Source organism: Fimicolochytrium jonesii (assembly GCF_025526975.1).
Source record: "Fimicolochytrium jonesii strain JEL569 chromosome Unknown EV422scaffold_37, whole genome shotgun sequence".
NCBI classification, from domain to species: Eukaryota; Fungi; Chytridiomycota; class Chytridiomycetes; order Spizellomycetales; family Powellomycetaceae; genus Fimicolochytrium; species Fimicolochytrium jonesii.
This window is the reverse complement of record NW_026515704.1, coordinates 135,071-148,839: the sequence shown is the minus strand read 5'-3', so window position 1 is coordinate 148,839 and position 13,769 is coordinate 135,071. Positions and strand designations below refer to the sequence as shown.

The 13,769-nt window shown below is 54.9% G+C and overlaps 2 protein-coding genes across 2 annotated transcripts; one reads left to right on the top strand and one right to left on the bottom strand.

Annotated features, from left to right (window-relative positions):
• Positions 1 to 5,581: 5,581 nt before the first annotated feature.
• Positions 5,582 to 6,788, bottom strand: EV422DRAFT_291013 (uncharacterized protein). Its single transcript, XM_053066033.1, has one exon. The coding sequence runs from the start codon at positions 6,675 to 6,677 to the stop codon at positions 5,670 to 5,672; it is 1,008 nt and encodes a 335-aa protein (XP_052921360.1). The 5' UTR covers positions 6,678 to 6,788; the 3' UTR covers positions 5,582 to 5,669.
• Positions 6,789 to 7,533: 745 nt separating this feature from the next.
• EV422DRAFT_545869 (nicotinate phosphoribosyltransferase family-domain-containing protein) lies at positions 7,534 to 10,723 on the top strand. Its single transcript, XM_053071484.1, has 11 exons — positions 7,534 to 8,039; positions 8,347 to 8,509; positions 8,656 to 8,715; positions 8,811 to 8,887; positions 8,961 to 9,020; positions 9,087 to 9,187; positions 9,261 to 9,333; positions 9,396 to 9,718; positions 9,812 to 10,066; positions 10,183 to 10,264; positions 10,333 to 10,723. Exons 1-11 carry the CDS (start codon positions 7,956 to 7,958, stop codon positions 10,585 to 10,587), a joined length of 1,533 nt encoding a protein of 510 aa, XP_052921359.1. The 5' UTR covers positions 7,534 to 7,955; the 3' UTR covers positions 10,588 to 10,723.
• The last annotated feature ends 3,046 nt before the right edge of the window (positions 10,724 to 13,769 follow it).

Below are 13,769 nucleotides of genomic sequence, written 5' to 3'. Positions count from 1 at the left end.
TAGTTAGGGTCTAGAATCGATCGTGCCGTCTCCCCAATGCCACCCTCCCCCATGTCGAGATTGTAGTGACACCTACCATCAATAGCCATCTCCTCAAAAATCGACTTCTTCTTCCTCCTCTGTTTCCTCCCCGCAAGCCTAACCTTCTGCTTGCTCGCCTTCCCTTTCTTCCCCGCAAACGCCCAATCCATCTCATCATCATCACTCCCCTCACTACTACTGCTATCATCCCCGGATGACGATCCACTACTCTCCGCACCATTCTCCTCATCATCCTCCTCATCCTCCTCATCGTCCGACGTAGCAGCCGGACTATGCTGCATCTGCGAATACGGCTTCGCAGGCTGCGAGAACGATTCGAGGCTGTTGGCAATTTCCGAGAGGGATTGCACGCGGTTGGCGGTCGGGCGGGTCAGGAGGCTCGTGCGGGGTTTAAGTGGCGGGGCGCGTTTGTGAAGGCTTATGTTGAGCGGTTGTGGTTGGGTTTTCGGGGCGGGGTTGAGGGGGATGAGAGTGTCGATGTCCATGGGTTTGGCGCCATCGGAGGTGGATTCGGTGGCGGCGGGGGAGAGGGGGCTTGTTATGGTTGGGCCGCGGGCTGCGCCTGCTTGCTTGTTAGGTGATCTGTCCGACATTGCAGGCGAGGAAGCAGCCGGATCTTCATCCATAGCACTTTCCGGCGTCGACGCACGTTCGGGCTGTGATGCCCTCCGCCGCTTGATGATCTGCGAGAGGGTTTGTTCGTCTTCGGTTTCACTAGCGTCCGATTCATCATCATCTTTCGGTTGAGTTATGGCTGCCTGGGCGTCCTCTGCTTCATCACCCTCATCTTCCGGCTCACTCCCGTCCGTCCCATCGTCCTGCTCTTGGGTCACAGGGAGGAAAATAGAGGGACTTTCCTCCTGTTCCTCATCTTCACTCTCACTACCGTTTCCTTCACCGCCGTCTGTTTGCACCGCGACGGCTGGTGAGGTAACATCGTGACCTTCATCTTCAGTCTCACTCCCCTCTGCGTCCGGTTGCGCCTCCGCTGACGACACGATATCCATCGGCACAACATCACCATTCACACCGCGATCGCCCGCCTCACCCTCGTCTTCCGTCTCGCTACCGTTCGGTTGCGAGACCTCGGGAACGGCTTCCTGGTGACCTTCATCTTCAGCCTCGCTACCAGGTGACGCAATGTCCATCTCAGGCGAAATATGCACCCTGTCGCTCGGCAAGGCCTGTCCCGTCCTTCTCTTCTTCCTAGGGCTTCCCTCCACCGCCTTCGTCGTCGCGGGTGAAATATCATTTTCGGCCGCGACGGTAGTAGTCTCACCAACTGACGCTCTCTTCGCCGCCTGTTTCCTCGTATTCGGCTTCGACGCGTCCAGTTTGGCTTCGGTCACAGGTTCAGCCGGCGGGGTCTGTCTAATGGCGGGGGTGTCGACCCATCGGGTCTTCATCCAGGTGGCTTTTACGAGTCGGTCTTTCAAGGCTGCCACCGCTTCGGGAGTGGCTGGTGGGTGGGGTTGTTGTTCGATTGCCGGTGGTGAGGGTTTCGCGGAGGCTAGTTGAGACGAAATGAGGGCTCCTAATGCTGAGGAGTCGGGGGTGTGGGGGTGCGGGAGTTTTTCGACTGCTGGAGAAGCTTGGTTTATGGCTTTTTTGCCGCGGGTTGGTTTCTTCTCGACGGGTTTCGCGGGCGCGGAAATAACCACCTCCTCAGCGGTGTCCTCCACAACATCCTCAGGAACGATTTCCGGCTCTGGTTGTGGCGTCTCTTTCAGTGCCTTCTTTCCCCTGGCTGCTCTGTTCTGTGCAGGCTTCACCGGGGCAGGAGTGGCGGTTATTACATCCTCGGCGGTGCTCTTCTCCACAGCATCATCAGCAACAGGCTCCAGCTCAGACGTAGGCTGTGGAGTCGCTTTCGGCTTCCTCCCTCGTGTCTTCTTCTCAACAGGCTTCACCGGGGTAGGAACAACCTCCTCGGCCGTGACCTCTTCCATATCTTCCTCCGCGACAATTTCCGGCTCAGACGTTGGCTGTGGAGTTTCCTGTACAGCCTTCTTTCCCCGTGTTGCTCTTTTCTGAACAGGCTTTACGGGCGCGGGCTTGATGGAGATAGCCTCCTCCTCCGCTGCACCATCTTCCACAACATCCTCAGCAACAGATTCCGGCTCAAGCAGCGGAGGAGCTTTCGGCTTCCTCCCCCGCGCCTTCTTCACAACAGGCTCCGCCACTAAAGAAGCCGCCTCCTCAACCGTGCTCCCTTCCAAACCCTCCTCCAATGCAACTTCCGGTTGCTCAGATGTAGCCTGTGGCGTTTCGTCCACACCCTTCTTTCCACGGGTCCTCTTCTGTACGGGCTTCACCGGCGCGGGCGTGATGAAGCTAGACTCCTCCTCGGCCGGCGACGCATCTTCCACAACATCCTCAGAAACAGGTTCCAGTGGCTCAGATGTAGGCTGTGGCGTTTCTTTCACAGCCTTCCTTCCCCGTGACTTCTTGACCACCGTTTCCGCGGGCGCGGGCGTGGACTGCTCTACAGTATCATCCTCCACATCCTCTGAGCCAACCTCCGGCTCAGGCACAACCACCTCCGGCTCAACCTCCTTCTTCTTCCTCCCCCTCACAGCCTTCCGCTTCACCGCCACAGGCGTGGCGATCAACTCCTCCTGGGACGTCGGGACGGTGTCCGTCGGCACCGGCGTTTCCGGTTGGAGTTGAGGTTGTGCTGGTTCCACTGACTTGTGCGGTCTGCCCAACTTCTTTCCGGTAGCAATTTCCACTGCAGATGGTGGAGGGATGACGTCGATAGCTGTTACAGTAGGCGCAGGTGCCGGTTTCTTGTTGATGGGTTTTGTCGCGGCTGCGGGTTTAGCGATGGTGGCGGTTATGTTCACTGCAGTAGCATCCAAGTCTTCACTAGGTCCAGCCGCTGTAGTCTGTGGAATCGGTACAGTGACTGTTGCTGCCGGGACTACCTTAGCCGGCCTTGCACGCTTCTTTGCAGGTACAGTTTCCACAGGCTTCTCAGGCGCCACGGTTTCGACGGGTGCCAAGTCAACTGGTTCCGCCGTGGTAGGCTTTGATGGCGCTGGGGCTGGTGTAGGCGTCTTTTTCACCGTTGTCTTCTTCAGCGTTTTCGATACCACCGGCGTAGTGATGGTGATGGGCTCCGAGACTGAGGCGGCGGGCGTAGGTACGGCTTCTTTCGTCGCCGCCGGTTTGGGAGTGCGTCCTTTAGGTTTTACGGGTACTGTTCCCACCGACTCCGCTGGTGGCACAAGTTTCACAGGCGGCAAGACGACGGGTTGGGCCGGGGCAGATTCCACCAACGCTGGAGCGGGTGTGTGTGCCTTCTTCCCTTTCCCTTTCGCCACAACCGGCGTAACAGCCTTCAAAGCCATCACATCAGCGGCCGCATTCGGCGTAGCCACAAGCGGTTTCGTCCCAGCAACCTTGGCAGCCTTTCCTTTCTTCTTGGTACTACTCCCCGCCGGCACAGGCGTTGCGACAACCACAGCCTCCTCCGCCTTCCGTTTCTTCGTCCCAGTAGCCCCAGCTGGAGCAACAGGTCCGTTTTCCACCGGTACAGCAGCGGGTTTGATGAATTGCGAAAGTATTGAGGCCGGGACGGGTGGGAGTGTGCTGCCTGGTCGTGCGGCCGACGGGGTGGTGATGGTGGGTTGAACTGCAGCTGCCGCAGCGGCCTTCTTTAACTTTCTGTGTTTAGCTGATTTGGAAGTCCCTGGTGCCGCTACGGGGCCGCCGCTGATCAGGCTTTGGAGGGTAGTGGGGGATAGGGTTGGAAGAGCAGTGGGTGCGACGATTGGTGTGGTGGTCGTGTTGACTGCGGGCGTGGGAGGTTTCGCGGGCGTTTGGCTCTTTTTTGCCGGTGTGGGTTTTAACACCGCGGGTGTGACCGGGTTTACTAGAACCATTGAGGCCGGCAGTGGCGTGGAAGGTCCTCCGAACCCATCGTTCAAGTCGACCCTGCCACTCTTACCCCGTTTCCTTCTATTCTTTCTAGCTGTCTTACTCAACCCGTTTCCCGCCTCAACCTCCTCCTCCAACACCTCCGCCTTCCTCTTCCCCGCCGGAGTCGCCCCAGTACCATTCACTGCAGCGACAGCTACGGCTTTGTGAACATACCCCGGCAGGACCTTTGCGACATCCTGCGGTTGCACGACGGCGACGACGTGGCTGGTTTTGTCGGGTTCGAGACCGTCGCTGACCGTGTAGATGTCGGCGACGGGGAAGCCGGCGTGGGTGAGAAACCTGACAGTGTGAATGTCGGAACTGTTGTGCGATAAGAAGGATATGAAGTCTCAGTATCAGGTTTCACGGCTCTTGCATAGGAAAAGAACAGAAAAACGGAATCCCTCCCATCTTGCACTGGTCAGCCTCAACCTTCACAATGCTACTTACACTTCAACGACCCTCCCCACGCCCTCCTCAACCGCCTTCCAAATATTCAACACATTCTTCTTGATATCCCTCACAGTCGTATTCGCAGGGTCTTTCACGACAAACAGGAATTTACTGGTGAGAATCAGAGACGAGGTCGTGAGCGTGCGGCCGTTGGAAGTCGAGGACGGTGTGTAGGAAGGCGAGGTGGTTAGATGCAGCTCGATGTTAAGGTGCATGGTTTCGGTTTCCGTTACGGTGTGGTGAAATGTGAGAAGAAGAATAAAACTCTCAAATTCGGGCAGTAGTGTTGCTGCCTGTCCGCAGAGGAGACGCAACCGTTTGTCCAAACCGGTGGAATGAACCTTGCCCCAATGCTCGAGTGTGCGGTTGACTCGAGTGAGCGGGGTTGGGCAACCTTGCGCTTGTGCCAGGACTTTGCAAGTCTCGATTGCGTTGGACAGCGCCGAACAGCAGAATTTGACGCAGATTTACTCGATTGGCCACCGCGCGCGTGGGAAACCTTACGACCACAGGCTTCAGAAGGCCTCAACCCCTCCAGAGCACACATGGACAACGCCGCACAGGGTAACCATATGGGTCAGTCTACGCCTCTGTAGTTTGGGAATATGCACAAGCAACAACGGGTATCAATATAGAACGGTATGCCATGGGACCTCGAGCAGAGGCACAACGGACGACAAGTCGTTGATGAAAATAGTTCATGCTTTCAAAACCTCCAATCAGTGTGAACAACTACACAATCGCAGTGCAAGCTTCAGACTCCCTCGGACGTTGCTCGACGTACAGTATATACAGTACATACATGAAACGCCCTTTGGGACGGCCCTCCATACATCTACGAATAGGCATGCACCCTATCAACACTATCGAAAACCCTCTGCGCCTCCGTCTGATCATACCCAGACTGAACCCTGAAATCCGCCCACGCCTCTGCCTTACTGCCTTCGCCCTCAACTTATGCATCCAGAGTGGTACAAAAGAGCACTTGGAGGATTTTTTCCATATTCCGGTCGAGTCTTGGTTCCGCCTAGCTTTTTTGTACTCTGCGTACATTTTGCCGTGGTCGTCGTCCATCCTTGCTGAAAGTATGGTGTTGACTTCGCTTGGTATCCAGGGAGCAGTATATATTTAGGGTGCGTGACAAAGGGGCGGCGACATGCACTCCAGATTGCAATTCAAAGGGTTGATGTTCGCATTGATAATCCCCTGAAACCATCGGCTACGGTGAAAGCAGAGCGGTGAGTATACCTCTACAACGATTGTACATCTGCGAATGTTGCCTCCCACTCCTCCATTATCGGCGTGCATCGGACCGAATCAAATTTCCCACTGGCGACAGCCTCGTTTTTGAATATTTCGACGCCCTGCATATGTTCCGCGCCCGTGTTCTCCCTGACCATGAGTTCCAACGTTCCGCCGCCATGGTAGCCTGCCAACTCCTCCGTCCACCTCGCTTCTGTTCTGTATCTCCTCCGACCTGGCGCGTATCGGATCACACGTGCGGGGTTCCACACATACCATGTTGGGAGCTTCAACATGAAGTGGCCGAAACTGACTTCGAGGGTAAGGATGGATTCGGGGAGGTCGGTGATATGGATCGTGACACGTTTATGCCGCATTCGGAGGCAGACGCGCGTTAGGGTAGGTATCTGTGCCCACTGATAGGCTTCAAATGTACAATGTACAATGTTCCAGATGTAGTGTCTGCAGCTGAGTGAACCCTCCAAAACCGTGGTCCACATGGCTGTCATATGGACAAGGGTTGTCGTCTCGGGCGCATAGATCCAGCGGAGGTTTTCGGCAAGAGCAAGGACCTCGGGACTGAGGGGGTCTTGTGAGTCCAGACAGAAGAAAGAGAGTCGGCCTCGTTCGAAACCACAGATGTAGCGACTTGGATAGTGGCACACTTCGGGGATGTAGACCGTGGTCACGCCGTTGAAGGTGAGTTCGACGCACTCAGGGTGGGCGATGGTGAGTATTGATACGAGTTTCATACACATGGGTTGAGTCCAGTCTTCCGTCACCGTGGCGGTTGCAGCAATCAATATGAACTCCTTGATCCACTGGAGACGCTCAGAGTGCTTGCACAGCGTAGCGAAAAGCACGTCGAATTGAGAGGGGTGGTGGAAGGAGATCCGAGAGTAGAGTGGTTTGACGAACATGCTGTGCCAAGTTCTGCAGGCGAGAAGCATTTGAAGACGGCTCTTTCGCTCGGCATAGTGGAAGATCTTGGTGATGAGCTCCAGTGGCAGGTGCATCTGTTCGACCCTATCGGCTGCCGCTTCCTTTGCGGTTGGCCTGTTCGCTGTGCTGTTGGCTTTGGTCCTTTTGCGGTGAGGCCCATCATTCTGTCGCGGCCGACGACTCCTTTGGGAGTGGTCAATAAGGTGTGTAACTGCGAAACTCAGTGGGTAAGATCCCCGAGCACTAATAAGGGCTTAAGGCGGAAGAGTCCTGGTAGTAGCAGTATACTTATACAGATGAGCCGAAAGACTACGGGTCAGTTGTTGCGGCTTCTGTCTCGGCGGTGGGGTTTTCCCGGCGTGCAAAAAGCGGAGAACAACCGAGCAGCCCGTTTTGACAGGATGACTTATGGCCAGAGTGACAGCGTTTTGCTCTTTCAACTTCGGAAACCCTCTTTTCTCGCCTCACAAAAACCCAAGAAGGCCGTTTACGCACATGCACTGATGCATATGTACTGTATTCCTATCGATATGCAAAGAAATGTCCTCCATCTTAAGCACGCCTCAAGGATGATCGCGATGGCCTCGAAGGCTTCTTTTCACGCCTTCACAAGATTTCACAGGACGATGCCTGATTCCAAGTACGCCAGACTTGTCACAAAAACCCCAAGCACTCCGGATTCTTACCGAAATACGAAGATTGTCCATGCTCTGGCAAATTCACCAAGCTGGAGTAGTCTTGAGACTCGAGTAGACACGAATAACCAGATTACTACCAGCGAGCAAAGCGACGAGTCATTGGAGCCTAACCCTAACCCGACGCGCCAGACCGAAGGAATCGATGGCCCAACGGAATCGGCGGAAGGGACACGGGCTGGGGAGATCGTCCCCTCACCCCTAGCGGCCTCCTGTCCGTGTTCGGAGCCCCAATCATCACCATCAGAAAAGAAGACAGAATCGTAAACAAAAGTTCTTTCGATGCAGCCTCAGGAGTCGGACTCACAGAAGGCGAAGGCAGGAGCTGGAACGCGTGCAGATGCCACGGAATCCATGGGACTCCGCACTGAGGCTTGCGGGCGCGCTATCGGACTATCGATTCCGTCTCAAGAACCACCAACCAACCTCCGCAACTCGCACCGGTTTCACCCTCCTCAGAAACAACGACAACACCTTCTCAAACCACACCCTCCACTATAACCCAGCCTCGCTCTCCGTCCAGGTACCTCAGCGGCAGTCCCGCAACCTTCTCCTGACATCCTCCAATTCCGGACGCGTTCGGTCTCTCGCCTCGCCGTCGCACTTTTAGAACACTCGACTTTACGCTTCAAAGGACACCTGTAACTCAACCCAGATATGCTGGTCCTCGGAATACCCCCTCCGTTGTTAACGGACTCATACAAGACTACCCACTTTCACCTCTATCCGGAGGCTCAGAAGGTAAGGTCTTTTTTTGGAGGTGGTGAAGTGTGAAATGGCGAGTTGTGGCATTCCAAGTGTGAAGTGTGAAAGCGAGAAACGCCTATGTAGCGGCAGCGCCAGCGAAAGCGACGTCCGCTGCTTGAGGAGTGCGATTGGTTGCATCGTTCTTTATGCCAACAAAGGCAAAACTACTCCTGCCAAGGACTCAGCGGAATTTTGGCGGAAGGGCCGTTCCGTGAGCAGCTTTCGGAACAACCACACCCCGTGAGCGTCTCACCCACTCTCTCACATTTGCATCCACTCATCCGACATCCCCCGCCCAAAGATGGTAGCATACGGCGAATTCCGCGCAGGTTTCAACAAAGACACCAACGACAGCCGCATGGTCTTCTACGGCATGCGTTACATCATCGAGAACTATGTCGCGGTCAAATGGACGAGAGAGGATGTCGAGATGGCGGAACAGTTCTTCAAAACGCATAATGCAGGTGTGTGTGGGGTGCGGATCGGGAGGGGGGGGGGGGGGGGGGAGGGGGGGATGGAACGCGAGATTGGCCACAGGCCGGATTTGCGTTAGGGCGTGCATGCGTGGACGATTGGACTGATGACCATCGTTTCCCATCTTACCAAATAGGATTCACAGAATTCCCCTTCCCAAAAGACCTCTTCCTCAAATTCGTCGACGAAAACGACGGTATGTACTTATCTCCCCACCCGAATGTCACAACTCGCCATCACCACCTGTCCATGTCTTCAAACCTTTGACCTCTACCGTATCTCGCAAAATAGGAGGCTTCCCAGTCCGCATCGACGCGTTGCCCGAAGGCACCGTCGTCTTCCCCCATTTGCCGGTTTATCAGATTACCGTACGAGGGTGCTTGATTCGCGGGGAGGGTGATGGGGGTGATGCTAATGAGACAATACCTTTTTCTTCGGCAGGCGGAGAATGAGTACGCTAGGCTAGTGACGTACCTGGAGACTGTGTTGACGATGATCTGGGTACGTACGCGGAGGTTGTGTCGCATCTCGAAGTATCAGCAGCACTGACGGTACGATGTCATGCAGTATCCGTCAACGGTCGCCACTCTTTCCCGCCGCTCGCGCGACCTGATAGAAGCCGCATATGAGAAATCGGTTGATGAGAAGGGATATTGGACGCTTGATTCGTGAGTGGCTTTTCAGAGACTATATCTTACTTTTATGGCGTTTACTGATGAAAAGTGGATGTTGATGCTGTAGCCGGTTACACGATTTCGGCTTCCGCGGCTGCACCTCTGTCGAGCAATCCATCATCGGCGGATGTGCGCATCTCGTACGTCCCACCCCACCCCATCCCATCTTCATCTCCCTCTTCCTAACACCCACCCCACACAGCTAAACTTCGAAGGCACCGACACAATGTCCGCCGCCTTCTACGCCCAATTCAAGCTCAACAACGGCCGCGCAGTCGCAACCTCCATCCCCGCCACCGAGCACTCCGTCATGACCTCCTACCCCACGGAAGTCGAAGCGATGTCGGTGCTGCTGGAGCGGTACGGCTCGGGCGTGTGCGCGTGCGTGATGGATTCCTATGATTATGTGGAGGCGCTGGAGACTGTTCTCCCCGCGATTGCGAAGCTGAAGTGCAAGAAGGGGGGGTTTTTGGTGTTGAGGCCGGATAGCGGGGATCCGGTGGAGGTTGTTTTGCAGGGGTTGAGGTAAATTTCCGGAGTCATGCAGAAGGTGGACACATGCGCCCCTGCGTCGGAAACTGATTTCGTTGTGTTTCTTCTTTTCTTTGTGTTTTCCAGAGCAATCGACAAAGTCTTTGGCTCCGACCTGAACGCCAAAGGCTACAAAGTGGTCCGCGGCGCCAGCGTCATCCAAGGCGACGCGGTCACCTACGACTCTCTCGGCAAGATGCTCGCGGCGGTGCTGGACGCCGGGTTTGCGGCGCAGACGGTCGGGTTTGGGATGGGCGGCGGGTTGCTGCAGAAGGTGAATCGCGATACGATGAGCTTTGCGACCAAGTTGAGTAAGGTTGTTAATAAGGATGGAAGTGAGAGGTGAGTTTCGGGAGAGGGTGAAAGGTCGGCCGCGGCCTTCAATTCTACGAACGGCTACGTTTTGGACCGCTGTCCGAGCCCCCCGCACACCCATACTGACTGTGATGTGGTTCCAGGGAAGTAATGAAAATGCCCAAAACCGGCGCCGACAAATTCAGTCTCCCGGGCGAATTCCACATCGTCCGCAACTCCCAAAGCGTAAGTCCCGTCCCATCCCCGCCTCCCCATCCCCCACTCCCCAACTCACACCCCCTCTTCCCTCACAGATCCCAATAGTCTACCCGTCCCCCCCGCCCCTCCCTCTCTCCTCCACCCCCTCCCTCCTCCAAACCGTCTACGACCACAACCGACCCCTACCCACCAAATGGGACGACTTCACCACCGTCCGCGAGCGAGTGAAACGCGAATGGACAGCCGTCCCGAAAGCGGTGGATGTGCTCAGCCCGGAGTTGCGGGCGAGGATCGAGGTGTTCAAGGAGTCGAGGGCGGGGACGCCGGTGCACAAGGTGAATGGGGTTTAGCAAAAACCCCCACGGGCTACCGTTTTGTTTTCGATATATATTACACCCGCATACGACACATTTTCGCATATTCAACAACAACCCCCCATTGCCATATAATCAAACCCCACGTAATGGATGCCCCCCCCCCCCCCCCTGTTAATGGGAGATGGGGGGAAAACATGTACATGTTTGTAGAGCTTTTTGTTTTGGCTTTTTCGTTTCATAGGGGCTGAATGGATTGCATTGGCCTCTGCTTGAATGGATTGCGTTGGTCTTCGAGGGTTTTGGATGTGAGCGGTGCGTTGACGAGCCACGCAGTGACGATGTCCACAGAATCCATGCCCTCAGGTTTCATGCCCCGAGAACAGAGGGAATGGTGTGTAGTCACATATGATGGAAATTGATGAAAGTTCGTAGTATTTACTGACATATCGGCCGACCCTCAAGGCCCGTACGGCCAACTGGCGAAAGTCGGGCGTGAGGGAGAATGTTAATGGTATACAATTCATGTATCTCGGAAAGAACACTAGTCTTCCCTCCGCGACAGGCCAGCTCCTCCGACCTCGCTCACTCGAGTCATCTCGCCACAACACACTCCAGTCGCGAAAAGCACGAACCGATGTTGGAATAGATGTATTATTCAAAATTATTATACAAAAACCCCCAAATCGCCAGTGTCTCCAAATCCAAGCGTCCCAAGTCCCCAAGTCCCATTAGTCCAAACGAGTGGTCCCGAGTCCCCATCCCCGTCTCAAAGATTGTATCATCAGTGTCTCCAAATGTCTTTGAACCGAAGTCTGTGTGGTCCCCAACTCGCCGTACGACAGTCCTGCGCATCGTCTCTGGCGGGATCATCGCGTCTTTGGTGAACTGCGAAGGGTGACTTGCGGTCAATGTCTTCGGTGAACTGCGATCGAACGCCGGCGATGTCTTCGGAGGCCCGCAACGTTTTTCGGTGATCTGCGCTCGAAAGACCGGTCACATCGTTTGTGAACCGATAGCAGCCGCTAACCTCTTCTCGAATTCCCTGTGGTTGTTCGCTTCTCCGAAGCTCGAAAACGTAACGCAGCGACGGGCCTCGCGAAGCGCAAATTCGGTTTCGTCGCGTTCTTTTTCAGCATGTTTCAACTTGGGTCCACGTTTCGCTTGCAGACGGGGTCAATCTATCTCTCCCTGAGCAGCCGCTAACCTCTCCTCGCATTCCCTGTGGTCGTTGCGCTTCCCGAAGCTCGAAACGTAAACGCAGCGACGGCCTCGCGAAGCGCAAACTCGGTTTCGTCGCGTTCTTTTGGGGGCAACACGTACGCGTTCTTCCCACAGCTTGCCGATCGCGGATCTCGGTTTGCGACCCTCATGGTCTCGCGCCTCGAATCGCAGCTGTTCTTGTCGTTCACGGTTCATTGCTCAGCGGCAACCCCGTTCACGATCCTCCCGTTCTCGCACTTTCCTTCGCATGCGCTTCGGCAGCAGCCCGCGGTGCAGCTACAACGGTCGGATTGTAAAACCACCACATCTCGGCACCCGGGTCTTCCATTGTAAAAAGCCCCTCTGCGCTCTGGATATCCTTGTTGAACGGAAGGTCTTCCTTCCATTGTGAAGAGCCTCTCTGCGCTCTCTAGATCCTTGTTGAACGGAAGGTCTTCCTTCCATCGTGAAAAGCTCTTTCGCGCTCTCTATATCCTTGTTGAACGCAAGGCACACATGGATCCTTGAACTCTTTCATCCAAGCATCCTGGCCTTGCGCCGCTAGCAGGTGCAATTGCTCTTCGATGGATAACCCTTCCGCCAGCCTTTCCTGTTGTAAGAAACGAGTAAGCGTGTCAGATTTTCGGTAAGTGAACATTCCCACGTCATCTCCCAAAGACACTCTATCGCAAATTAGAGTACTCACCCCGACAACGGCAAGGCTTCCCGTGTCCAGATTGTTTTACCTGACACTCTGCGAAATGTTTCCCGAACGCATTGCGGTAGGGTTGTCGTCGCTCCGGTATTTTCCTGCGCCAGTCAGAAGAGACAGAAAAGTTAGGGTGCTTGTCAGGTAACAGAGAGATTCACAAAAGCAAGGCACACATACATCCGTAAATTCTAGCATCCAATTATCCTGGCCTTCGGCAGCCAGTAGATGCAATTGATTCTCGATTGACAACCCTTTCTGTCTGAGCTGTGGTGTTGTCCTGCGCCAGCCAAACGCGAGAGTAATGTCAGGGTGCTTGTCAGGTGACAGAGAGAGCAATAGCCCTCAGGCGCGGGATATATCGCATACAAATCAAATGCAAGGCACACATACATCCGTGAAGTCTAGCATCCAGTCGTCCTTGCTTGCAGCTAACATCTGCAATTGTTCTTCGATAGAGAGGCCTTCCTATGTGAGCTGTAGTGTTGTCCTGTGCCAGCAAAACGAGAGAGCAAAGTCAGGGTGCTTGTCAGGCAACAGAGAGAAAGGAGAGAGATCAAAGCAAGGCACACGTACATCTGTGAAGTCTAGCATCCAGTCGTCCTTGCTTGCAGCTAACATCTGCAATTGTTCTTCGATGGAGAGGCCTTCCTATGTGAGCTGTAGTGTTGTCCTGCGCCAGCAAAACGAGAGAGCAAAGTCAGGGTGCTTGTCAGGCGACAGAGAGAGAAAGGAGAGAAATCAAAGCAAGGAACACTTACATATACATCCTCGAGATTGTTTCATCCACGTACGTATCTTTTGTCCGGGGTGTAAAGTTGCGCCGCTGTTTATCCCATTCTGCGCTCTCTACTTTTCGCAGGACGGATCGTTGACAAGCTGCTGGCGGTGCAGGCGTCGTTGTGGGCAAAATCCGTACTACAATCGGAGAGACGTACCCGTAGGAACTATCGTTTCCTTTTTATGTACGACTGGCAGCGTGCAGACCCCTCGCAAAAAGCTGGCTCCCGTTCGGGCCAGGCGCGATCCGAGCGTCACCTGTCAAAATTCGTCTTACTTAACGCGTTGCGCCTGTCAAAAACCGCGCTACGAAGACAGCATTCGGATTGGCAGACATTGCAGCAATCAATACCAACGGCTCGCATGATGGGCAGTTTTGCCCGTCCGTGCGGATCGCATTACATGAAATTGGCTCGGTCCGGCAAATCCTTGTCTTGGTCACGGCCATTGACAGGCTGTGGTATCTTCATCATCCATCCAGTACCGCATGAGCAAATCATGAGGGGGAGCGATGTTATGCCTCAAG

What these genes read in the sequence shown, in the direction of transcription:
- EV422DRAFT_291013 (XM_053066033.1), bottom strand. Translation starts at nt 6,677, where the DNA reads ATGCACCTGCCACTGGAGCTCATCACCAAGATCTTCCACTATGCCGAG.
- EV422DRAFT_545869 (XM_053071484.1), top strand. Translation starts at nt 7,956, where the DNA reads ATGCTGGTCCTCGGAATACCCCCTCCGTTGTTAACGGACTCATACAAG. An exon ending in TCTATCCGGAGGCTCAGAAG is followed by an intron (nt 8,040 to 8,346) that starts GTAAGGTCTTTT and finishes CCCCGCCCAAAG; the next exon opens with ATGGTAGCATACGGCGAATT. An exon ending in GGATATTGGACGCTTGATTC is followed by an intron (nt 9,188 to 9,260) that starts GTGAGTGGCTTT and finishes TTGATGCTGTAG; the next exon opens with CCGGTTACACGATTTCGGCT.